Here is a 24344-nt window from a genome sequence, read left to right on the forward strand (position 1 = left end):
AATAATTAATTAAATATATATTGACAAATTTAACTAATTTTAGAAGATTTTAAATTATTACATTTTTTCAAACATTTAAGTTCTTTAAAATTTCTAATTAAATTCATTTAAAATTGAAATTTTATAAAATTGAATTAATTTAATTTTAAAATTGAATTAATTTTGAAAATTAGTGAAAATAAAAATAAAAAATTTATTTAATTCAAATAACCGATTAGTTATCTCGTATCAAACAAATATTTACTTAAATCAAATAATTTTTATTTAAATCAAATAAATTGTATTTAAAACAATAATTTCAATATTTGAACCAAACACCTACTGTTTATCTGATTTAAATAAAAATTATTTGATTTAAGGAAATATTTATTTGATAATAGAGAAGTAATCGATTATTTGAATCAAATAATTTTTTTTAGAGTACGTTATAAGAAAAATAAAATTTCCAATATTAATTTATTTTTATATGTATTTTTTTTATTTATTTACAGGTTTAAAGTAACTTAAAAAAATAATGACAGTATTAAAATAAACTTTTATGAAAGTATTTATTTTACTTTATTAAACTTAAAATGAAAAAATATAGTAAATTATTCATTATTTTTGTATAAAAGAATGTATTGTGAAATATTTTCTTCTAAAAATATAAGAAAATAAAAAATAAATGTATAGGAAAAATAAATTATATTTTACAATTATTTATTCATTTACATAATTATACACAGGTAAAATAGCCTAAAAAATTTTTAAAAATAGTTATAAATAATTTCTGTACATAATAAAACGTACACATTACCATATATATATTTTCTTCTGAAATGTTTTCCTTACTTTAAAAAATAAATTGAAACCCAAAAAAAGAAAACAAAAAATACTTTTCTTTGTATTATTTAAATATACCCCTAAAAAAATGAAAATTCTTTTCCCTCGTTCCTTGTTCGTTGCTATACGAAGCAAACATTGGGATTTCATTCAAAAAATACTTGTACAGTACACCATTCTTCAAAATAAAATATTTTGCTGAAATATTGAAGATTGAACGATTGCCGGTGAACTTTGAGTGAATTGAATTTCTGAACCAATGAAATGCCGAGAATCATGATTAGACTTTGAAAATTCTTTTTCCATTTCCAAAAGTTGATTACAATGTTTTTCATCAAGTTTCGTTACCAAGTTAGCGTCACCCGATTGATCGACAACACGCCGGCAAGTTTCCATATTAGAATAAAGTTGAGTCTCGATTTTCTCCCTAAACGGTCTGAAACAAACGTAATCTCAGCATAAGAAATCATTGTTTCCTAGAACGAATTCCTAAATTTTCTTTATAAAATAAAAGAAGAAATAAAGAAAAAAAAAGAAAACAGAAAATTCTCTTTAATTTTCATATAATTTTGCAAATTTTCGAATGTAATAATTTTAAATTCAGAAATTTCAACTTTTTCAATTTTTAAAATTAAATCTTATAGATTTTTAAAAATGACGAGATTTGCTTTTCAGTTTAAAAATTCTATATCTAGATTTTATATTTTTTTTATAATAAAGGAAAAAAAATCGAGATTTTGAGATTACTTTGAAGTAAATTTTGACAATTTTTTTACTAACAATTGGGAAAATTTTTGAAAATATTGTGTTCCACGTGTTTTTCTCTCACGTTCTAGTAATTTATCAACTGTTTTAGGATCAATTTTTTCTGTTTTTGAATTTTCTGACTCATTCCTAAATTTATCGATTGTCTGCAAAAGATGCTGAATTTGTAACTTCAATAATGTATTCTCATGGATTAGACGACTGTTTCTTTTTACAATCTGTTCAATAAAAAATCTCTTTTATTTTATATTTATTTTTTATAATGTTTATTATAAACTTTTTATTTAAATATTAATTTATAATTTTTATTTCATATTTATACTCTTTATTTTTATTTTGTATTTCAATTTCTCATTTATTTTTTATATTTTTTATCCACTCTAAATATTTTTTTATTTATTTTCTTCTGTAAAATGATCTTATAAAAATAAAAAATTTTAATTCTTATTTATATTTATTTTCATTCTTTTTTTTCTTTTAATTTTCTGTATAAAAATTAAATTATTTCACCTGAAGATATTTTAATTTATCAATTGGCAATTTTTCAAGAAATTCATCACAAAAAATTAACTTGAGTTCCTCTTGTGCTTCATCCAATTTTTCCATCATCTCTGACATTAATTGAAAATGCTCATTAGTGAGACGATCTAATTTTTTTTCAACTTTTTCTTTAATTATTTTCATACGTAAAAATTTTACACAAAGATTATAGATTACTTGACTTTTATCGTTTAATTTATTTTTTAAATTAGAATTTTCATTTTCAAAATGAATTTTCATTTTCTCACATTCATCATAATGAAATTTTGAAATACTTCCCGAGTATTTTTTCCTGTAATTTTCCAATTCCCGTTGATAATGATCTTTTTCTTTTTGATAAAAATATCTCTCATCATCCAGTTGTTCTGGAATTAAAATCCTTTATGTAAATATATTTAAATATTTAAATTAAAATTAATTAGTTAATATATTAATAATGTTGTTAAATTATTTAATTATTCATGTTAACTATAATTAATTAATAATTAACTAAATAAGAATAGTGAAAAAATGAAGAAAAATTGTGATTTTGAATTTCCCGGTGATAAATTAGAAGGTGTCTGCCTTATCGACGTCGAATCGCCTTCTATCAGATTACCCGTCTTGCAGGGAAACATTCTGTTCAAGCAAAAGAAAGGGGATATGACGCTCTTATTTCAGAGAAAACTTTTAATTACGTTTTATACTTTTGTTCGTTCTTTGCTGCTTTTTCAATTCTTGTAATAATCTCTCATTATCTCGTCGTACTTTATCCACATGAGAATCTTTCAATTGAATCGTTGACTCTAATTCTAAAGCAGTTTTCCTAACTCCTGCTAACTTTTGGAAAAATAAAATTGCTATTAATTTATAAATTATGCCAAATTAAAAATTATTATATTTTTTGTTTATAAATATTATTCATAATAATTTATAATTATTAAATTATTAAAATTAATTAATTAATAATAATAAATAATAAAAAGTGATGGATACCAAAAGTAATTAATAATAATAAATAAAAAATACAATAATTAAAAATTATTTTTGAAAATAATTATTCTATCATTATTTTTATTTATACAAGAAATAATAATAAATAAAAAATATTGCCTCTATAAGTAAAGAGGAATTTGTTTTATTAATACCTAAAATTATTTATTTTTCATTTATAACTTAAAATTAAAATTGTGAAATATAAAAATAATGAAATTAAATTATATTGATAATTTAAATCAGCTAAGCAAAGATAAATAAAATTTACTAGAACTAAAATTTGTTTCATAAATAAGAAATTATAACTTTCTGTTTAGAAATGTTATTTGTCAATTTATTGTAACAATTAATCCTGAGAAAACAAAATAAATTTTAATATATTAGAAATTTTTACATAAATTTATTTACATGTTCCTTTAAAATTCCAATTTCTTTAGATGATTTGCATTTTAATGAGGAATTTTCACTGAAATTTGTATTATCAACAGGAATATTCTGCATATCATCAGATTTAAGTGAATTTTTTAATCTAAAATTAAAATTTAAAGAGAGGAGAATAAATTTTATAAATTAAAATTTAAAGAAAAAAAATAAATGTAATAAATTAAAATTTAAAGAGAAAAGTAAATTTTAATAAAATAAAATTTAAACAGAAAAAAATAAATTTAATAAATTAATATTTAAAGAGAGAAAATAAATTCAATAAATATAAGTAAAAGCAAGTAAAATAACATACCTGGATTTTGAACTGAAATTTAAATAAATAAATGATTCCCAAATTATTAATAACTAAAAATGTAACAGTAAAAAAAATTACTGAAAACTTTACAAATGTACATTTTTAACAAGTATAAAAAATTAAACTTCTTTTTTAAAAATTAAAAACATTTCTTTAATGTCAAAAATAAAGACTCAATATATATTCATGACAAAAGAAAATGAAATAAATAACTGACGTAACCTTTAAAAACTTTTTATAGTGTTGAAAACAAAAATTAAGTTCAAATTTCATTGTCAATTAATTAATATTATTTATAAGTCTCAATTTAAAAATATTCCCCAAATTTCAAATAAAAAAAACCTCTCTCATTTCATAGAGATCAATTAAATTAATTTAATTAATAATTAATTTTCTAATTGATTAATTAATATTAATAAATATTAATTTAATTAATATTTTACAACTCCTACCGTCAAATATTTTCAATTAATAACTTTTCAATTGAAATAAATTAATAATCATTAATTAAAAAATATTTAACCGAATTCCAAGAAATATAGAGTTAATTAAAAAATAAATAGAGTTAATAAAAAAATTCCAATTTACGAATTAAAAATTAATTTATTCACGCAAAACAATTATCAATAGATGATTCACATTATATGTCTAAAATTAATTTTTATTTTAAGGAATTTTATCCTCAATGTTAATGAGGAAAATCGATTAAAAATTTCTCTTGAATTTTATTTGTGTATCATTTATGTACAAAATTGAAAATTCACGCCTCGAATAAAAATATTGAAATGTGTGCATGATTAATTATTCATTTTTTTTTGTTTTCAATCAAAAAAATAATAATTCTCATTTAAGTGGAATGAATTATAATCTACGTGGATTTTTGGTAACACTATTTATAAAGAAACACTACTTGTTTATCTTAACTTTCTTTCTTCTTTCAATCACATGCAGCAGCAATTATTTTCTTTCTTTTTCATTTTTTTCCATTTTTCTTTTCATATCAAAAAATCCTATAATTATTTAAACTCAAAATTTCTCACACAGAATACTTTTTATCTCATTATCTTGTTCATCAATGACTTATGAATTAATAATAAGCAACTTTATTTCTATTATTTGTTTTCATTCATTGGAAGTATATGGTAAAGAATTGAAAAAACAAAAATTATACGTGTGCGATCATTTTTTCAGAAAAAAAGAAAAAGAATTTCAAAAAGTAAATAAAAATAAATACAAAGACTTAAAAATCTGAATGAAAAATTTATAAAAAGTTCAATAGAAACTTATTGGAATTAAATGGACAATCATTTAACTGAATGATTTAAAAAAAAATAAAACAATTTCGTATTTTGCTAAAATCAAGATTAGTAAACGATTGTAAATTGAAGAAGTACAAAAAAACTTTGTCCAAACTTAGTTTAATCACTTAAGTACATCACACGTATATCCAATCATAAGTTACTGATTTTACAATTCAATCGTGTCTGCTTTGACAAACACTATTTGTCGCTTATCAAAAGAGAAAAACTTCGACTTTTACAAAATATATTTAATTCGTCATGACAAAAAAAAATTAATATAAAAACTTCAAGACTTTTTTTCGTGATAATAAAATTGTAAAAAGACTTTCTCAATTAGATGGTTTCTTAAGAATCAGTTTTGTCTCCATACTTTAAAAAAAAAAATATACATAAACAAAAAATTGTACTAGAAATTTTTTCAATATTTCAAAATCACACTCAGACTGTTAAAAACAAACAAAAAAAAATTTGTTTTTCAAAAAATATATATATATAGTACAATAATCGAAAAAAATCAGGCATTTAACAATGTCCACGCAACAATAATTGCGAGCTCATGAAAATATTGATATTAAAAATTCGCTGAAACACAAAATAATAGTGTTTTTTTTTGTAAACTTATTTGTTAAAAGCCTAGCCTATGAGTGTTTTTCTTTTTTCCTTCTGTGCAATTCTTTTCTTTTCGTTTTTAAGGCGCGCAAAATTTATTTTTTCTTGTTCTTGTTAGCCTGACTTTTGTTTCTAGCGGCAGACGACATTTTGGCATTCTTCTTCTTAGGTTCATCATCCTCGTCATCTTCCTCTGGGTCCTAATAGAAAGTCGACAATCCAATTTTTAATTTTTTCTCATTTGTGAAGAGAATTTAAAAAGAAAAATTTCAATTTTCAAATAGAAAACTGACAATTTAAATAAAATTTGTAAGTAAAAAAATAATTAATTTTTTTGTCACGTCTTTGAAAAAATAGTAAATTTCAATTACATACGAATTTAAATAAATCTTTTTAGGTAAAAATAATTTTTCATCTTGAAATGTTGCACTGCAAATCGTTTTCATTATTCGAAAACGACGTGAAGAAATTGACGAAATTAATAATCTCAACAGGTAGAAATTCGACTGTCAGTTCTTGATTGTTGTCGGATGATTAAAAACGGCACGTCACCAAGACGAATTTTTTTTTTCAGTGAAGAATTAATGTGAAGTGTATTTTATGACTGAATGAAATCGTGCACAGCATTCTTTTCGAATATGATGATTTATTGTACAAAAAAAGAATGGAGATAACAAATCTAAATTAAAATGCAGGATAAAACGAGGGAGGTACATCTATAAAGGATCTTCTATGACGATCAGTTTTGCTTCTTTGAAGTTTCTTTTGTTTTTAACACGGCGTTTTATCGTTTATTAATAGACGGTTTTTTTTATTTTAATGTTAAACTTATCCATGTACGCTATTAAAATTAATAATACGGAATGGATTTCCTAACACATCACTTATCTACTGCTTCGTCCACCTTTGGGCGTTTGGTGCCATTTTTTTTAGCCTCTGCGGTTGGCTTTCTTTTCTTTTGTGGTGCCTGAAATTTTTATTTCTGATTTATATACTTCACGTTTTCAAGAAAAAAAAAGGAATAAATATAGATAACTAATCTCAAAAAAAAAGAAAGAGAGAATTAAGTTTCAAGATACATTAGAAAATAAACAATTTACTAAGGGTTTTCATTTTAGCAAATCATTTTTAATTAATTTCATAATGGAAAATGTGATTTCCCTTCCATGCACATCAAAAAAATTTGCCCTAAAAATTTGTTTAGAAAAAAAAACCGCCCTATAGATTTTGATACGAAGATATTTCCTTTCTTTTTAGTTTTTTGAAATTTTTCCTTTCCACACATGAAAAGTAACGAATCAAAAGAAATCGTCTAAAAGTCCCAAATCAATAACACAATATGCAGGGAATGGGAAATCAATGAGGGAAATGAAAAAATAAAGAAAAAAAAATTTTTTCATCGATTTGGTGACGAGCCATAAACGCCGACAATTTTAACTATTGTCCAAATGCTTGAAGATTAGCATTTCAAAAATTCTATTCCATTCTCATATAAACAAAAAAAAAATGAAATTTCTATGTCATCTTGAAACAACTTAAAAAATAATTAAAAATTATGAAAAGAAATATTTTCTCGTTATAAAATTTATAATCTAGAGAAATGATGATTTATTGTCTGAATTTAGAAAATTTAGAGAGCAAATTGCTAGACATAAAGAAATAGTTCAATTTGAAAAATTTATCAATTACTGTCCAGTCTTTCGAAAAAAAGGAAGTACGCAAATTTAATTTTGTTTTGAAATTAATACATTACCTTCTCGTCATCCTCATCGTCAATATTTTCTTCCTCCATTTCGTCTTCCATATCTTCCATATCTTCGAATTCTTCAATGTGCGAGCCTGAAAATGTTCAAAGTTTTAAAAAAACGAAACATTTACATTATCTACATTTTTCAAACTGTAGATAAATTTTAATTGTCAAAAAGGAAAAAAATGCAAATTTAAAATTAAAATTTAATATTTTTTAAAAAATAATTTAATAATGAATGATTCAAATAAATAATTTTCAAAACAATGTAATTTGTAAATATAAGTAAAGTTTGATAAGACAGAAATTCATATAGAGAAATTATGTATTTTTAATTAATTTATTTTGAAATTTATGTATTTTTTTGTTGTTTCTTACCAAGAAGATTGTGTCCAACTATGTGAACGGGTCCACTTCCCTTAACCAATGTGAATGTAACTGGTGGGTCAGGAAAACTTAAGTCAAGAATAATCTGTGAAGTCTTGCCCATTTCGAGTAAAGCTATTGGGATTTTGATGGGTCCTCTCAGTCCAGTTGCTTCGACTTCCAAAACATTTAATTCACCTGGCTTAGCTTCTGGTCCAAGAAGTGCCTGTAAAATTAACAAATTAATTTTCGAAAACTAACCGTTTTTATTTTTACAAAAATTAAAATCTATTATCTGGACCAGGAAATAAATCACAGATATTTTAGTTTAAAAAAAAAAAGAAAAATCCAAAATTAGTTGTTTTTAGAAAATAAATTTTTCGAAAATGAAGAAGAAAGTAAAAGCATCAAAATTATTTGCAAATTAATAGAAATTGTCCGAACGGATTTTAATAGACAATTTATCTCTATTGGAGTTTGTACCTGAAAATTTCATAAGATGCTGAAATATATTTACAAAAGATACCAACCAATTTCTTAGTAAATTTAATTTTCGGGAATTTGTTTTAATTCTCGGTTAAAAATTAAATATTTCCCGGCATTTTATTGCGATGCCAACTTATTAATTCTCCTCGCAAGGCCTTTGAAAAAGAAAAAAAAGGGAAGTAGCTGGCAGCCATTCTAGTAAAAATGGCGCCAAGTATGAATACATATCACACATACCAACATAACAAATTTTCATTGATTATAGAACTCCCCTTCTTGTAATTAAAATTTTTACAACCCTCATTAACTACAGAAAATCACGCAAACCTGTTATTTATGAACAAAAGAGAGATGCTCCAAACACACAAACAAAAAAATAAGACACTAAAATTATTTATAATTACAAATAGAAAAAAAATACGCTAACAGAAAAAAAAATGCGGAACTATTTCTTGGCGCGTAAATTCCCATTAGTTTCAAATCCCTACACCTAGTGCAACACTACACCTGGCAATTAACAATGCTAGATAGAAATAACACTTGAAAGTAAGCTTGAAACTTAATTTTCAATACTTGAAGACAATTAAAAAAACGCGTTAAAAAAAGTATAACAATAGAAATGTTTGAAAGAAACCTAGAATGGTAAATACAGACAAAAGACGCTCAAAAGAGGGGAAAAAATATACTCCGAAATTTTGCTAAAACAAATCCTTCTTTTAAGGGACGAATTTTCAAGTTCACTTACCATTTTAATAATGAGTTTCTGGTCGCCACCAAAGTGCTGACTTGTGCCGTCAGGATCATCTGCTCTGTGTTCTGGATCCCATACTTCAGAGGCGTTGGGTCCTTCGAGGGTGATTCCTGAACACACAAATCACAATATAGAATTCTCACATTAATTATTATTAATAAGAGATGTAAATTCTTAAATCGTCTAGCCAAGCGGTCCACACAATGGGGCTAGTCACAATGGCCGAAACGCCTGCCGGCGTCTTGCGACCAGAGCACCGCAAAATTTTAATGGCTGACGAGAAGAAAGTAATTGAAATTCGAACTTAATAAAGTAATCTCGGACTCCCGATTCACACAACTTGCAATATTTACCGTATAAATATTCCTCTGCCATGTCGATTAGTTAGATAAAAAAGGATTCTTGTATACTAGACGCGTTAAAACTATGTGTTAAGCGACAGAGCGTCGAAGCGTGTGTTCACAGTGTGTCGACGGAAAGAAGGAAGCGAAGAAATTTACAACCGATACCAGTGACATCGAGCGCATTGTGGTCACTGTGGGAAGTAGAAATTTTAAATTCTCCCCATGTATCAACCAATCATTCTCATTCTTACTCCCGCCTCAATTCTCAACTGCAATTTCATTGGATAATTAATATTCTCTTTCTCTTGACAATCGTAGTTTGCAAAAATGGAGTCATACCTATTTCCGCTTTCAAGTGAGAATGAAATATTTTAAATACCTCAAAATTGTTAAATAAATTAAATAAATCCCATAAATTCGGAAAATTTGTTTCATTCCATTAATAATTGGTTTTTAGGAAAAGTAATAAATCTACGGAAGAAGTCTTTATTATTTACGATTAATTAACATTACATGTGTTTGTAAAAAGGAAGTCAATGCACCATCTACGAGTTTTAATACCTTTGCTTCATCTTCCGTTCGCTCTTCGCTCTAGTTCTCGCAATGGGAGAAATGAAAACAAACTTGAATGATCAGCTGATTATCTTTTCCAGTTTACATACATTTACATTTTTTTTCTTGTCAAAAACGAGTTCTTAATTTTTAATTTTCACCCAAAATTTTGAATGATTCTTAAAAATTTCGTGAAAGAATAAAAAATTCCGAATTTACAATCAACGGGTAAGTTTCATTCTGAGATATTTCTAAACTCTTTATGATTTATTTTTTAGTAAGCAATTTTTGGACTATTGAAAAACAAAACTTAATAATTAATCATTTTATTCGATTTTATTCATTTTATTATTGTGACTTTTGAGGTTATGTTTCTAAATTGAAATTGGCATTTTTATGAATAAGTTTTTGCTTTTTTGTGCACAATTTTGATAAAACTTGATTACATTTTTTATAATAGAAAATTCTTCAGTTTTTTAGTACAAATGGCAAGTGAGGAGCGTTTGAAATCAATTTTATCGGATCTTGGAAAGGCAACATTGCGAGGAGTGCGTAAATGCCCTAAATGTGGAACCTACAATGGTTCAAGGGGTTATTGTTGTAAAAATAAATACTGCGATGCAGTATTTAAAGAGGCTGGGGAAAAACGAAAATTATCAACAGAAGCTTCCAAATTAATAACAGGCTCAACTACTCAAATATTTTCCGTACGAGCACGTGATAAAGATCCCGATTATCGAGGTTTCGTTCAATTACCTTTAAATAGTGGAGAAATTATAAATTTAACTCTATCGACATCACTTTGCTTTATAAATGGTTGTGAACGAAGATTCGATAGAAATGTTTTGGTTTGTATAAAAATTAATAATATATTTTTTTTCGTTTGAAAATACAATTAACAGGGTTGCCACAGACCTGGGAATTATGTTAAAATTTTTTTCAAAATTCTCTTTAAAATATTGCAATTATCTTTAGAAATAATAAAATTCTTCTCCGAAATTCAATTATTTTCAAAAATTTTAATGAAGTCAATGATTTTCAATTTTTACTATTTTAATATAATTTCCCAAAAGAATTCAATTATTTAAAAAAAATTTTAATAAAATTCTACGCAATCATTTAATTATTTTTATAAAATAATAAAAATTTCACAGGAATTCAATTATTTACAAATTTTTTTTATAAATTTCTTCGCAATAATTCAACTATTTTCATAAATAATAAAATTCATCGCAGGATTTCAATTATTTTTAATAAAATTTTAATCCAATTCCTCGAAAAAGGTAATTATTCTTAAAAAATTTATTAAAAATCGTAGGAAGAATTCAATAATTTAAAAATGAGTTGATAACATTTTTTATGAGAATTGAAATGATGAAAATAATTTTCAAAAAGTATAATATTCTTAGAATATAAAATAATAATTTAATCAATTTGACATCTTTAATTATTATAAATCATGAAGAAATTGATCACTCCGAATAACTTCTTGCTTTATAATTAATAAAAAAATTTAATTTTTAGTTTTTAGTTTAATTATTTATAAAATTTATAAAATTAAAAGTTAATACCTTATGTTATTAATAATTTACTTGATATAAAGGATTTCATATGTTTTGTCTTAATTAGATAAAAATTTATCAAAACAATTTTATTTTTGGGTCTGGAATTTTTTAAATAATAATGATCTGGAAAATTTGAAAAAGTCATGGAATTTTAAAATCCATGTTTTGTGGCAACCCTGAAATGAAGTATTAAAAATTTTTAAATTTATTAAAATTAATTTTAAAATTAAAAAAAAATGTTTCACAGGGGAAAGAAGTTCAAAAACCATTAGCGGATTGTCAGCATATTCAAGCAGCATTACGATGTTACGCCGAGGCTCAGCCTTTAACATTAAGAAACTCAGTATTGTTGTCTTTGAATGTCAGTAACGAAATAAAACAAGAAATATGGCTATTGGCAACAGAGACATCGGGACCTCTCGTACAAAGAGTATCGAAGCACATGATGGTCGTTAAATGTAAAGCAACTTCCAAACATCCTTTGGGATATTTGCACTTTTCGTTTTTTATGATCAAAGTAAGAGACAAAGTGGAACATCGATTTTTTTGCAGTTGCGGTAATTTTCAGGTAAACTCAAAGAAAGAAATTTTAAATTTAAAAAAAAGCTTTCAATTAATCATAATTTCGTTAAATTAAAACAGGACTCGAGGACTTCACATAAGGTTGACGTTAACAGTAAAAATCACAATATCCGGTGTGTTCATTTTTATGCATGTATTTGTGCTTTCGCGAGCGATGATAAATTATCAGAAGAATTTGAATATTACATCAATCTTGATCATTCGTATCCGACTGTACCAAAGCCACTTGGCTCAAATCTTCGATCTAATGAAAGTGAAAGATTTATCAGCATGGGTAATTAATTAATTAATTATTATTCGTTATTTATTCTAAATAAATTTCAATTTTGCAATTTCAAAACTATTTTTTCTCAAATTTATTATTTTCCTTTTATTTTAGATGACGATGAGGGACCAACTGAAAATGCGCATTTATTAATATTACGAGATGATGAATTTACGGTACACAATATAGAAGGAAATTTGAATACCGTAAATTTGGACGCTGCCATGCTCTCTGAAAATATTAACGAAAATAACAGAATAAGCGAGCAACATTTTTTCGCCGATTCCAATGTTATCTCACAGGTATTCGGATAATTTTTCTTTATTAATAATCTCAGGCCTCGGATATTATGAATTTTTCGACTTATTTTCAAAAATTGCAACTTTTTCGACTTTTCTTTCAAATATTGCAACAAAATACCACATTTTCTAGTACAAATTACAAATTATTTCGATTTTTCTAGTATGAAAAATAACTATAGACAAATCTTTCAAAAATTATTTATGAATAATTTTTTTTAATTAAATTTTCGAAATATACAATTAATAAAATTTGGAATAATTGAAATTTTGTAAAATTTAATTGAAAATAATTGATTTTTTTCATGTATGTATTATTTATTAATTATTCCAATTTTTGAAAATCAACTTTTTGAAGAAATTTAATTGCAAAAATTGTGAAATTTTATCAAATCTCAATTTAAAAAAACATGGACAATAATTATTACAGTTACAAGATAAAATTTTGTTTGCAACACTGAGTTAAATAAACGACTTTTTCGACTTTTTTGTATTTTTAATCGACTAAAGCGACTTTTTTTGTGTCTGAACTAAAAGTAATTAAATTCTTGCAACGAAATTTATTATTTAAAATAATTGAACTCCTGTGAAGGATTTTATTATTTTAAAAAATAATTTAATTCTTTCGAGAAATTTAATTAAAAATTGTTTAAAATAATAAAATTTATTCAAGGAATTTTATTAAAATATGGAATTCTTTCAAAGCATTTCGTTAATTTTTTTTAATATAATCGATTTTGTTAATAACAAAAAATCAAAAATAATAAATTTAAAAAACAATTTTCCCTTTTTTCAGGTACACAATTTAGAGATAATAGATCAAAATGCCGTTTTCGACGGAAGTACAGTAAAAATAATAAGCGACCAAGCAATACTAGAAAAATTAGACCAAGTAAATAGCAGTGAATGTGTTATAGACGATAGTTTTGAAATAATAAATACCAACAATGTCAAATTTCTCGACACAAATGTTCTTCTCGATGGCAATAGTATTAGAATTCTAAGTGAAAATATAATTCCCGAAAATAGTATACGAATAATCGATAGAAATTCACTAATTGAATGCGATACAGAAATTACTAAAATTGTTAATCCAAGAATTGGAAATTCAATGAAACGAAAGAGAATTGAATCGCCATCGATGAATACAATAAGTATTAATAATTTAAAATCGATTGAGCCAAAAAGAGTGAAGACAAAAACAATTAATGCAAAAAAATATCAGTGTTCAAATGAATTAATTGATGAAAATAAAACAAATCAATCGTTTATCAATTGGCTCGCCTCTGTAACCGAGAGAATTAATGAAACAATGCATTATCAGTGCAGTGGAAAACCAGATCCACTTGTATTTCATGTGCCACAGAAATTTTTCGAATGTCTTCGTGAGAGAATATCTTGCGGGGCGAAAAAGAAACGTTTACCAAATTCAACGACATCGTTTGTTCGAAAAGACGGTGTGCCTATTGGTACTTTTACAAAATACACGTGGCAAATAACAAATATTTTACACGTGAAGAGTATTTTTGAAACACCTTTAATTTCATTGGAAATAACGAGAAGTTTCATTCAAAATGCAGATGGTTCTTATCAATTGTATAAAAGAGAGGAAACTGATATTGATCGTTATAAAAAGACAGTAAACAGCGCTCTGATTAAACCCATGGAATTGAAAACATATTTAAAAGTTGGTGAGTGTTTTTTCAATTAATTAAAGCTAGAGAATAATTTTTGCAATTATTTATTTTTATCATTTTTTTATTGTCTATAAAATTTCTCTGTTGCCAATAATAATTTTTTTTCTATTTTAGGAAATACTTCTCCAAGTCAAGTGGATCCAACACCATTTCTAATTGAATGGATTCCGGATATTTTGCCGATTTCAAAAATTGGTGAACTCAGAATAAGATTCGAATTTGGTCATGTAACAAACGTGACTCCACAACGATGTAAAAAAGTATCGTTTTTGAAAAAGTATTAATATTTTATGAGTTTACTTTTATCAACGAAAAAAAGCAGTCAACAAATTGTTCTAACATTTTGAATTTAATTTGCATTAATTTCTTAATTAAAATAATTTTTCCTATTAATGCAAAATTAACTGAAATTGCACGTTCCTTTTAAATTTAATTAATACCTTGTAAATACAAGAAAATTTTTACTCGTTACTTTTAAATTAAAACAATATTTAATGTTCTGTTGAAAGAAAAGAATTGTAAAAATATGCACGAAAAGTGATGTAAAAATGTATTTATTAAAAATCAATATCAAAGCAATAAAATCACTTTATTAAAGTGCTTTGATTAAGTACATTTCCGTTTTTTTCATACTTTTTATTCAAATAGCATTCATCCTTTTACGTTTATTATTTATAAAATAAAATAAAATAAAATAAAATAAAATAAAATGTTAAATAATAGAAATGTTTTTCTAGGAGTAATTAAAAATTAGTAGCTTCATTTTTAATGTTTAAAAATTTACATTATTACACATTAAGTACAATATTATAGATTATCGCTAATTTATTAGAAATAATTTTTCGCATAGCCCAATTTAAAGGTAACTTAATCGAAATCAATCATAATATAGAAATTATGTTAATATACAAATCTTGTAAAGAAGCTCTTTTAATATTTGGAATAAATTTCCTATGCTTTGGTACAAAAATAAAACAAAAAATAATTTTTTAATAGTAAAAAAAAATAAGGCATTCTTCAGGAATGTCTTGAATTAAATAACTTAAATAGTATTTTTGATTCACAATTATATATATATAAAAAAAACTAACTCATCCAAACCAATAAGAATACAAGAGTCGAAATTTTATTTCTTGGGAATTTGGAAAAAACACAACTTTTGGATTGAAATCTCTTTAAATGACTATTCTTCGTTTGTTGAATTAGATGTGAGTCAACTTAAAGTCGGTCCGGTGTATTTTAAAGTTTGTGAATAAAAATTTTCTGGACTATGGGTTACAATTAATTGTACTTGATCGGATATTTTCTCACTTTTCGACGTTTCGTTCGATGAAATAACATTAAAGTAAGTACATGGCCTCTCACCTTGGCCATACATATCCACTTTATACGGAGGACTGAGAATATCCAAAAATGCCGCTGGTCCTTCAACACAACTTATTCCATGTAAATTCTTATCGCGAGGTGTTAAAATACAAGCTGGATCATTTTTATTGACTGTTTCTGTAGCATGACTCGTGGCTTCTATTTTCTTATCGGTATTTACAAGGTAATCACTGTCACTTTGAATTGTGTAACTATTTATATTTACAACTCCACTAAGAACCTGAAACAATAATCAGCTTGTTGATAAAAATAAATCAAAACATTACGTCTATTTATAAACAAACGAGAAAAATTTACGCAAGAAATTTATTTTATTCATTACAATAAAATAAAATCTATATTAATAATCGTTGTGTTACGGTAATCTGTTAATTATTTTTTTATAGAAATTAAGTTATTAAAAAATAAAATTAAAAATTAAAAGATATTAAAACATATAAAAATATTATTATAAACATGAAGATATCGATCACTCAGAGTCTTCGACTCGGAGTGATCGCTTTCTTTATGTTTTATAATAATTAAAATTTCATAATTTGTTACTGTAACTTCTTCAAAAATTATTTTCATCATTACGATTATTCATTTCTAGAATTTTCAATTAAAATTCTTCAATTTTTTTAAAATAATTTTTGAAAAAGTTCTTTGTGAATTTTCAAATTCTTTTGTTTACAATTTAATTTTACGAAATTTCGATTATTCTGACATTCTTCAATTAAATATATTAGAAATTAAAAACTTTAAATAATTAAAAAGAAATTCATTCAACTTATTGAGAAAAAAAATTCTATAGAATTCTTAATTAAAAGTATGAAAAATTCAAATTTTCAAAGATTTTTATTTGAAATTAATTTTTAAATCAATATTTATTAGAAAATTCTACAAGAATTGAATTATTTAACTATAAAAATAAATATTTTATTAAACAATTGAATGTTTCTTAAAATTGAATTTTCATAAAGAATTTTATCAACAAATTTTCAAATCATTGAATTCTCTTGATAAATTTTAATAAAATTTTTAAGAATAATTGCATTATTCGAGAAATTTGATAATAATTGAAATTTTTGTAAATTTTTAAACATAATTTGATTTTTGCGAAGAATTTTATTAAAATTATTTTGAAAAAAATTGAATTGTTACGCAAAGAATTTCATTAAAATTTTTGAAAATAATTTTTTTCTTCAAAGAAATTTAATTAAAAATGTATTGAAAATAATACTTAAATTCTAATAAATAAATTGCAGCAAAAGTTATTAAAAAAATTTAATTTCTTTGATAAATTTAAAAAATTTTTAAGAATAATAACTTTTTTCAAAGAATTCGATTAAAATTGTATTAAAAATAATTGAAATTCAGCATTGAGTTTTATTATTTATGAAAATAATTAAATGTTTGCGTAGAATTTTATTAAAATTTTTTTTAACTAATTGGATTCTTTTAGGAATTTTTATTAAAGTAGTAGATATTGGAAATCATTGAAATGAGGAAAATTTTTAAAAATAATTGAAATTTTGACAAGAATTTTATCAAAATTTTTGAAAATAATTGAATTTTTGCAAAACGTTTGCAAAACGTTTTTGAAATTTTACAAAATTTTAAATCAAAATCTTTTGAAGTTCATCTACTTATGAAAATTGTAAACGCAATTCTTTTAAAATTAAATTAATTTTGAAATATTTAAGTGAAATTAGATTTCAAGAATAAATACAATAATTTTAGAAAACAACAATAAGTTTTCCAGGATTTCGATCAAAATTCCCTGATTTTTTCAAGGTTTATAAAATTTTATGAGCAATTTCTTTCAAGTTTTTTAAAATAATCGTGTTTGTTAATAATTGAAATTAAACATTTAATACTTGAATTTTATTAAAATTTGAGAAAATAATTGAATTATTTCGAAAAATTCTATAACGAATTAAAAAAAAATTCTATTCTTTCGTGATATTTTTTTGAAAATAATTGAATTTTTGCAAAGAACTTTAATATTATTTATAAATATAATTGAATTGTTTCAAAGGATTTATTAAAAGTTAAGAAAATAATTAAATTTTTTCGAAAAATATTATTAAAAATTCTTTTAAAATTGAATTCTTTTATGAAATGTTATTACAATTGTATTAAAAATAATTGAATTTTTCACAAGAATTTTACTATTTATAAATAAAATTGAATTGTTTTTTGAATTTTTTTTGAAAATAATTGAATTTTGGTAGACTTTATAACGGTTTAAGAAAAAAATTGAATTCTTTCGTGAAATTTGTTTAAAAATAATTGAATTTTTTCCAAAATTTAACTCTTTATAATTATAATTGAATTCTTTCATGAAATGTTATTAAATTTTAGAAAATAATTGAATTTTTTCTCAATAAATATTAAAATCGTATTAAAAATAATTGATTTTTTGCAAATAATTTTACTATTTATAAATATAACATTGAATTGTTTCGATGGATTTATTAAAATTTTAGAAAATAATATTAATATTGTATTCGTTCGTGAAATTTTATTAAAATTTTGTTTAAAAATAATTGAATTTTTGCAAAAAATGTTACTATTTATTAAAAATAATAATTAAATTCTTACAAAGAATGTTATTATTTATAAAAATAATTGACTTCTTGTGAAGAATTTTAGTAAATTTTTTTTAAATTAATAAACAAGAATAATTAATTAGTAAATTAGTTAATAATTGAATTTTTTTAAGGTTTGAATCTGAAATTATTTAAAAATAAAAAATTTTGCAATTTGCATACAATAATAATAAATTGAATATCACGTTACGCGCGTAACATTTACTATAGTATTTTTATAAAATAATAACTAAATAAGTAAATTCTATAAAAATAATTAAAACCTTTATTAAATTCATCTTTCTTAATATAGAAATTGTAATTATTTCAAAAATTTGTTTATTTGTTTACCTTTAATAAACCATGCATTCCAGGATGATCATGTATGGGCATTGTAACTCCATGTTTCAAAATAAAAACAGAAATTGAGATATCCTCATTTTCAAAGATATCAATAAAACACATTGGTGCCGATTGAAATTGTACGTAACGAAGGACATCGGGAGTTAATTTAACATCATCAGCTTTAATTTCATTAATGAGAGTGTACAATTTCTCGAAATTTTGTTGACAAAATTTATATCCGACATTTTTTTGTCCTGTAAATGTTTTTAATGCTGCTTTCCATAAAATCTCAATTGGCGTTGACATTGTTCTCTTATTAATTTTACTGACACTGTTCAATATTAATTTCATAGATTAAACACGTTTTTGTCAATTTTGAAAATATATAGAACGTAGATAAACTTTGTTGCACAATTAATTTCCTCTAATTATCTTTAATTCAATGTCAACATAACCTTTTGATGTCTTTTGATTACCCATATCAGGGTTGAGTAACTTTGTGCAGTAGTTTTTTTACAGTATGTGGAATATGTACTGACCTTAAATATTTTAAAAATAAATAAAGTAGTAAATAAATAATGGAATAAATAATAAAGTAATAAATAATAAAGAAAAGTAAATAATCTATATTGATAATCTTTGTAGCTATTCCGGTAATCTATTTGCAGTTTGTCTTTTTTCTTTCCTAACTTTTGAAATAATTTTCGTTTTTAAATATTTTCAATTTTAAAATTAATGTACTAAAAATCATTGAATTCTTGCAAAGTATTTATCATTTATTAAAAAATTTGAAAATAATTGAATTCACTTCAAGAATTTTATCAACATTTTTTTCAATAATTGAATTCTTTCGAGAAAATGTAATTAAAGTTGGATTGAAAATAATTTAATTCTTTTAAACAATTTTTTAGTATATAATAAAGTAATAAAAAATTAAAGGAAAAGTAAATAATAAAGTAAAAATAAATAAATATTAAAATAATAATTTAATAAAACGAAAATAGAAAAGTTTAAAAAAAATTTAATGTACGTATGTAAATAGAAAAAGTGAAGCATAAATAACCAGAGTATTTAAAGTAGTATTTATTAATCGATCGCGATATTTAAAGACAGAATTTAATACTTTTCTATATACAGTTTTAATATATTTATATAAATATACAAGTTTAATTAAATTATTAATTCACAAACCTTAATTTTCACAAAGTTATTTCTTATTTGAAATTTACTTGAAAAAGTCACTCTCACTATTTGAATTTGTTTAAGTAGAAAGAAAATTATCACAGAAAAATAATAAAATTAAACACTCCACATGCACATGGTATAAAATTTTCAAATCTAATCTAACGATAATCTTTAATGATTATCAAATTCTTTCAGCGTCGATTTGGCACATTTTTGTTTCATTGTATATATATATAGAAAATTGTAAAGAAACCGATTTTCTTTATTTATTGATAAAAAATTTGTATTTAAAGATTTGAATTCGAAAAATTGTCATGTACGGAAAACTTGAAAAAAAGCATACATACGAACTTTAAAGTCTTCGGTATTCATCTCTCTGTGGATTTGGAGGATTTTTGAAGAAAGTTGCATACATAAATGGTAAAATGGAAGCCAAAGCTAAACACAAACCGACAATTGGTCGATACCAAACCCAAGCAAATCCAACCACTAATAAACTTATTGACATTGACACTGATAAATTCAATGATTCCAGATCGATCAAACTGTGCAGGAGATTTGAATTTAGAACAATTGTTTTCAAAATATTTGCCATAAATGTTGCCGCCAGGAAGAGAAAAAACCATCCGAATCCTCTGTGAAAAAAAAGGAAAGAAATTAAAATATTTAGAAAATGAAGAAAAACGATTTTTGGAAATTGTTAATACGAAAATTAAATTTACCTCATTTTCCAAGTTCTCCAATAATTACTGACATGCTCGAGATGAAACATTTGATCTATTGTTACCACATGTTTTCGTTGAAGCAAAACCTCCTCTCCATGAGTAGTGACATACGGTTCTATTTTTCCATTCGAAAGTAAACCAACAATCGAATAAATATCTCCCGCTTTTCCTGCGTATGAAAATTGTATTCGAATATCCCCAACCTGGAAAATAATTTCCTATATAAATTTTATATTAAAAATGAAAAATTTCTTATATTTTTAGACTAAAAATACGAAATTTTCTAATTAAAAATTCTTCTCTCAAAAATTCTACTCCTTTCAAAAATTACCTTACCTTTGGATTCCACAAATCGTCACTATGATAATACAATCCCGAATGCATCTTTATATCCCTTCTTTCAGGTCTTTCGTCACTGGTAACTTCAACATAATCACTAAACTTTTTCTTCAGGTCCGTACCAAAAACAAAAGATCCAATTCTAACTTCATCTGCAATCTGTATTTGACTTTTAATTGCAATTTCTCTTGGATTTTCATGTCCAAAACGAATATAAAAACGATCGGAATCTATTAATTTATCTTTCCATTCAGTCGTGTAATAATAATCTGCGGACGAATCGTAATTGCTGGAGAAAAAAAATATCAATTATTTACATATTATTATAAAGTATACAAAATTAATTATGGAATATTTTTATACCTCTCTTCCTTGATCTCGACCCATTGGAACATTTGTACTCTTCTTTTTAATTTTACACTGTCAACAATAATTCCATAGTCTGGTTCACTTAAAGGTTCAGTCACTTCTACGGGTCCTGAGACATAAACTAATCGACCTTCATAACTATTGTCAAAATCGTCTGGATTGGAGAATATGACAACATTACTTAATGCCTCGTCTAGAGAATGTGCTACTTTCACAGCTTTACCCTGAAAAATAAATAATTATGTTAAATAATAAAAAGAAAAACTAATGCTAAACAATAAAAATAATTTGATCTTCTGTCTTCTATACTAATAATCTTTGAAGTTTGTTGCTTGGATACTGCTTGCATTTTTATTTCCTAACTTTTGTAATAATTTTCCCTTTTAAATGTTTTCAATTTTAAAATTAATGTACTGAAAATCATTGAATTCTTGCAAAGTATTTATCAAAAAATTGGAAAATAATTGAATTCACTTAAAGAAATTTATCAACATTTTTTTCAACAATTAAATTCTTTCGAGAAAATGTAATTAAAATTGTATTCAAAATAATTTAATTCTTGGCAAGATTTTTATTAAAATCCTTTAAAATAATTGAATTGTTCTTAAAAAATTTATTTCAATTTTTTTAAAAATAATAGTTTTTTTTAATAAAAAAATCTTGTAAAAATTCTGCAAGAAATTTCAATTAAAAAAAAATTGAAAAAAATTAAAATTTAAAAAAAAATTAATTTTTCACATAAGATCAATTATTTTCAAAACTTTTAATAAAATTCAGTTTAAGAATTCAATTATTTTCATAAGTAATGAAATTTTCTCTGGAATTCAATTATTTTAAATACAATTTTAATCGAATTCCAGGGAAAATTAAATTATTTTTTAAACATTTTTTTTTAGTTCTTTGAAATAATTCAATATTATTAATAAATAGTAAATTTTTCACAGGAATTCACTTATTTTAAATACAATTATAATAAAATTCATCTGAAAAATACGCTTATTTACTAAAATTTTGCAAAAATTCAATTATTTGTAGTAATAATAAATTTTTTCGCTGGGATTCAATTATTTAATAAAGTTTTAATAAAATTCTATTCAAGAATTAAATTACTTCCAGAAATAATTAAACTATGATGTACTGAAATAATCATTGAATTCTTGTAAAGTATTTATTGAAGAATTTGAAAATTAAATTTTTTTTAAGAATTTCATTAAATTTCGTAAAAATAATGTATTTTTTTGAAGTAATTTTAATTGCAAATTTTGAAAATAATTGAAATTTACAAAGAATTTTATTAAAAACTTTTGAGAATAATTGAATTGTTTAGAAAAATTTTATTAAAGTTATCTTGAATGTAATTGAATTTTTTCCTAGAAATTTTATTAAATTAATTAAAATTCTTAGAAGAATTTTATTATTTTCAAAAATAATTGAATTGTTGACAAGAATTTTACAATTTATAAAAATAATTTAATTGTTTCGAAGAATTTTATCAGAATTGTTGAAAATAATTTAATTTAAATAATATTTTTGTAAATAATTGTATTCTTTCAAGAAATATTAAAATTGTATTGGAAATAGTTGAATTCCTTCGAAACATTTTATTATTTATGAAAATAATTAAATTCCTTTGAAGAATTTTCTTAATTATGAAAATATTTTAATCTTGCAAGGAATTTTCTTATTTATGAAAATAATTGAATTCTTGCCGAGAATTTTGCAATTCATAAAAATAATTGAATTGTTTTGAAGAATTTAATCTGAATTTTTTGAAGAAATTTTATTAAAAATTGTAAAAATAATGATTTTTTAAAAAGAATTTTATCAAAATTATCGAAAATAATTGAATTTATATTAAAATTCTTGAATATAATTGAATTTAAATAATATTTATGAAAATAATTGTATTCTTTTGAGAAATTTTATTAAAATTGTATTAAAAATAATTGAATTGCTTTAAAGAATTTTATTATTCATGACAATAATGAAATTCTTGCAAATAATTTTATTATTTATGAGAATAATTAAATTCTTGCGAAAAATTTTATTGAAATTGTTGAATACCTAATAATAAACAATTATATTTCATATTCTGCACTTAATAAGTAAATTCTTTTAATTTTAAATCTGTAATATCATTCAAAAATTGAAGTTTATTCTTGAAAATATAAAATTTTTTAATTTACAAAATAATAATATACGGAATACCGCGTTCCGCGCGTATCATTTGTTAGTGATAAATAATAAAAAGAAGAAATAATTATTAAATAAGAAAAATAAATAATAAAAAAATAATAATGATAAATTTTAAAAATATATAATAGCGATAATTTATATTTACCTCGTTCCAAAAAAGAAGGCACATGCCAATTGCAAATAGTATGGAACTAAAAATAGCTGTAAACCAAGACTCCTTCAATTGATCCGAAACAGACATTGAGGAATTATTTAAACCTTGTGGTCTAATATCTCGAACCGGTTGCCTTTGATGATTTGCATTAATATTAATTGGTCCATTTTGCTATACAAGAATATTTGCATTGTTTAGAAATATTACACAGTGAATAATATACGTACGAAACATTACAATTGAAATGAAATGAAATATTATAATATAAGTTAACATGAACAAAACTATTGCCTACTAGAAATTAAGAATTATAATAATAACAATATTAATTTATATAATCATAATAAACTTATTATTTACTTTAAAACGTCAGCAAAAAATATGTAAACAAAGGAATACTTACATTTGCTCGTTGCATTTTTGAATATTAAATAAATTCCAAACCCAAGTTTTATGTCAAATTCAATAAATCATTATATAAGGTTTTTTAATGTTTACACACATATTCGAGAAAATTCCGAATTGCAATAATATAAATAATTTTCTTTCATTTTTCGTATATATACGAAAAGTGACAGTCTTGTTAACTTTTAAAGGTTAGGTTAGGTTAGGTGGCCCAACCTTTAAACGTAACGTACGCTACTTCTTTCTTACGTTATTTACCAAG

General features: G+C 23.3%; 5 protein-coding genes across 7 annotated transcripts; 1 reads left to right on the forward strand and 4 right to left on the reverse strand.

Annotated features, from left to right (window-relative positions):
- Positions 1-1002: 1002 nt before the first annotated feature.
- LOC122498040 lies at positions 1003-3603 on the reverse strand. Its single transcript, XM_043605540.1, has 5 exons — positions 3511-3603; positions 2805-2946; positions 2098-2492; positions 1637-1805; positions 1003-1274 (listed from the first exon to the last, which is right to left on the reverse strand). The coding sequence occupies exons 1-5, from the start codon at positions 3601-3603 to the stop codon at positions 1003-1005; spliced, it is 1071 nt and encodes a 356-aa protein (XP_043461475.1).
- A 1640-nt stretch (positions 3604-5243) lies between these two features.
- On the reverse strand, positions 5244-9614 carry LOC122497772 (nucleoplasmin-like protein). 2 transcript variants are annotated; one of them, XM_043605058.1, is made up of 5 exons: positions 9455-9614; positions 9096-9211; positions 7877-8090; positions 7505-7590; positions 5244-5951 (listed from the first exon to the last, which is right to left on the reverse strand). In XM_043605058.1, the coding sequence occupies exons 1-5, from the start codon at positions 9474-9476 to the stop codon at positions 5847-5849; spliced, it is 543 nt and encodes a 180-aa protein (XP_043460993.1). In that variant the 5' UTR covers positions 9477-9614; the 3' UTR covers positions 5244-5846. The 2 variants fall into 2 exon arrangements, with proteins under 2 accessions (XP_043460993.1, XP_043461000.1); XM_043605065.1 differs by lacking the exon at positions 5244-5951 and adding an exon at positions 6378-6718.
- A 226-nt stretch (positions 9615-9840) lies between these two features.
- LOC122497737 (uncharacterized protein C2orf42 homolog) lies at positions 9841-15020 on the forward strand. The gene is made up of 7 exons (XM_043605006.1): positions 9841-10225; positions 10470-10845; positions 11810-12130; positions 12205-12418; positions 12524-12711; positions 13505-14399; positions 14520-15020. The coding sequence occupies exons 2-7, from the start codon at positions 10483-10485 to the stop codon at positions 14687-14689; spliced, it is 2151 nt and encodes a 716-aa protein (XP_043460941.1). The 5' UTR covers positions 9841-10225; positions 10470-10482; the 3' UTR covers positions 14690-15020.
- A 132-nt stretch (positions 15021-15152) lies between these two features.
- On the reverse strand, positions 15153-19060 carry LOC122497765 (2-aminoethanethiol dioxygenase). Its single transcript, XM_043605046.1, has 2 exons — positions 18716-19060; positions 15153-16011 (listed from the first exon to the last, which is right to left on the reverse strand). The coding sequence occupies exons 1-2, from the start codon at positions 19058-19060 to the stop codon at positions 15619-15621; spliced, it is 738 nt and encodes a 245-aa protein (XP_043460981.1). The 3' UTR covers positions 15153-15618.
- Positions 19061-19111: 51 nt separating this feature from the next.
- On the reverse strand, positions 19112-24288 carry LOC122497751 (transmembrane protein 43 homolog). 2 transcript variants are annotated; one of them, XM_043605034.1, is made up of 7 exons: positions 24081-24288; positions 23669-23848; positions 21322-21551; positions 20956-21247; positions 20617-20822; positions 20242-20529; positions 19112-19248 (listed from the first exon to the last, which is right to left on the reverse strand). In XM_043605034.1, exons 1-6 carry the CDS (start codon positions 24093-24095, stop codon positions 20247-20249), a joined length of 1206 nt encoding a protein of 401 aa, XP_043460969.1. In that variant the 5' UTR covers positions 24096-24288; the 3' UTR covers positions 19112-19248; positions 20242-20246. The 2 variants fall into 2 exon arrangements, with proteins under 2 accessions (XP_043460969.1, XP_043460960.1); XM_043605025.1 differs by lacking the exon at positions 19112-19248 and having other exon boundaries at positions 19950-20529.
- Between the last annotated feature and the right edge of the window lie 56 nt (positions 24289-24344).

The sequence above is a fragment of the Leptopilina heterotoma genome, unplaced genomic scaffold (genome assembly GCF_015476425.1).
Source record: "Leptopilina heterotoma isolate Lh14 unplaced genomic scaffold, ASM1547642v1 Lhet_10, whole genome shotgun sequence".
Classification (NCBI taxonomy): Eukaryota; Metazoa; Arthropoda; class Insecta; order Hymenoptera; family Figitidae; genus Leptopilina; species Leptopilina heterotoma.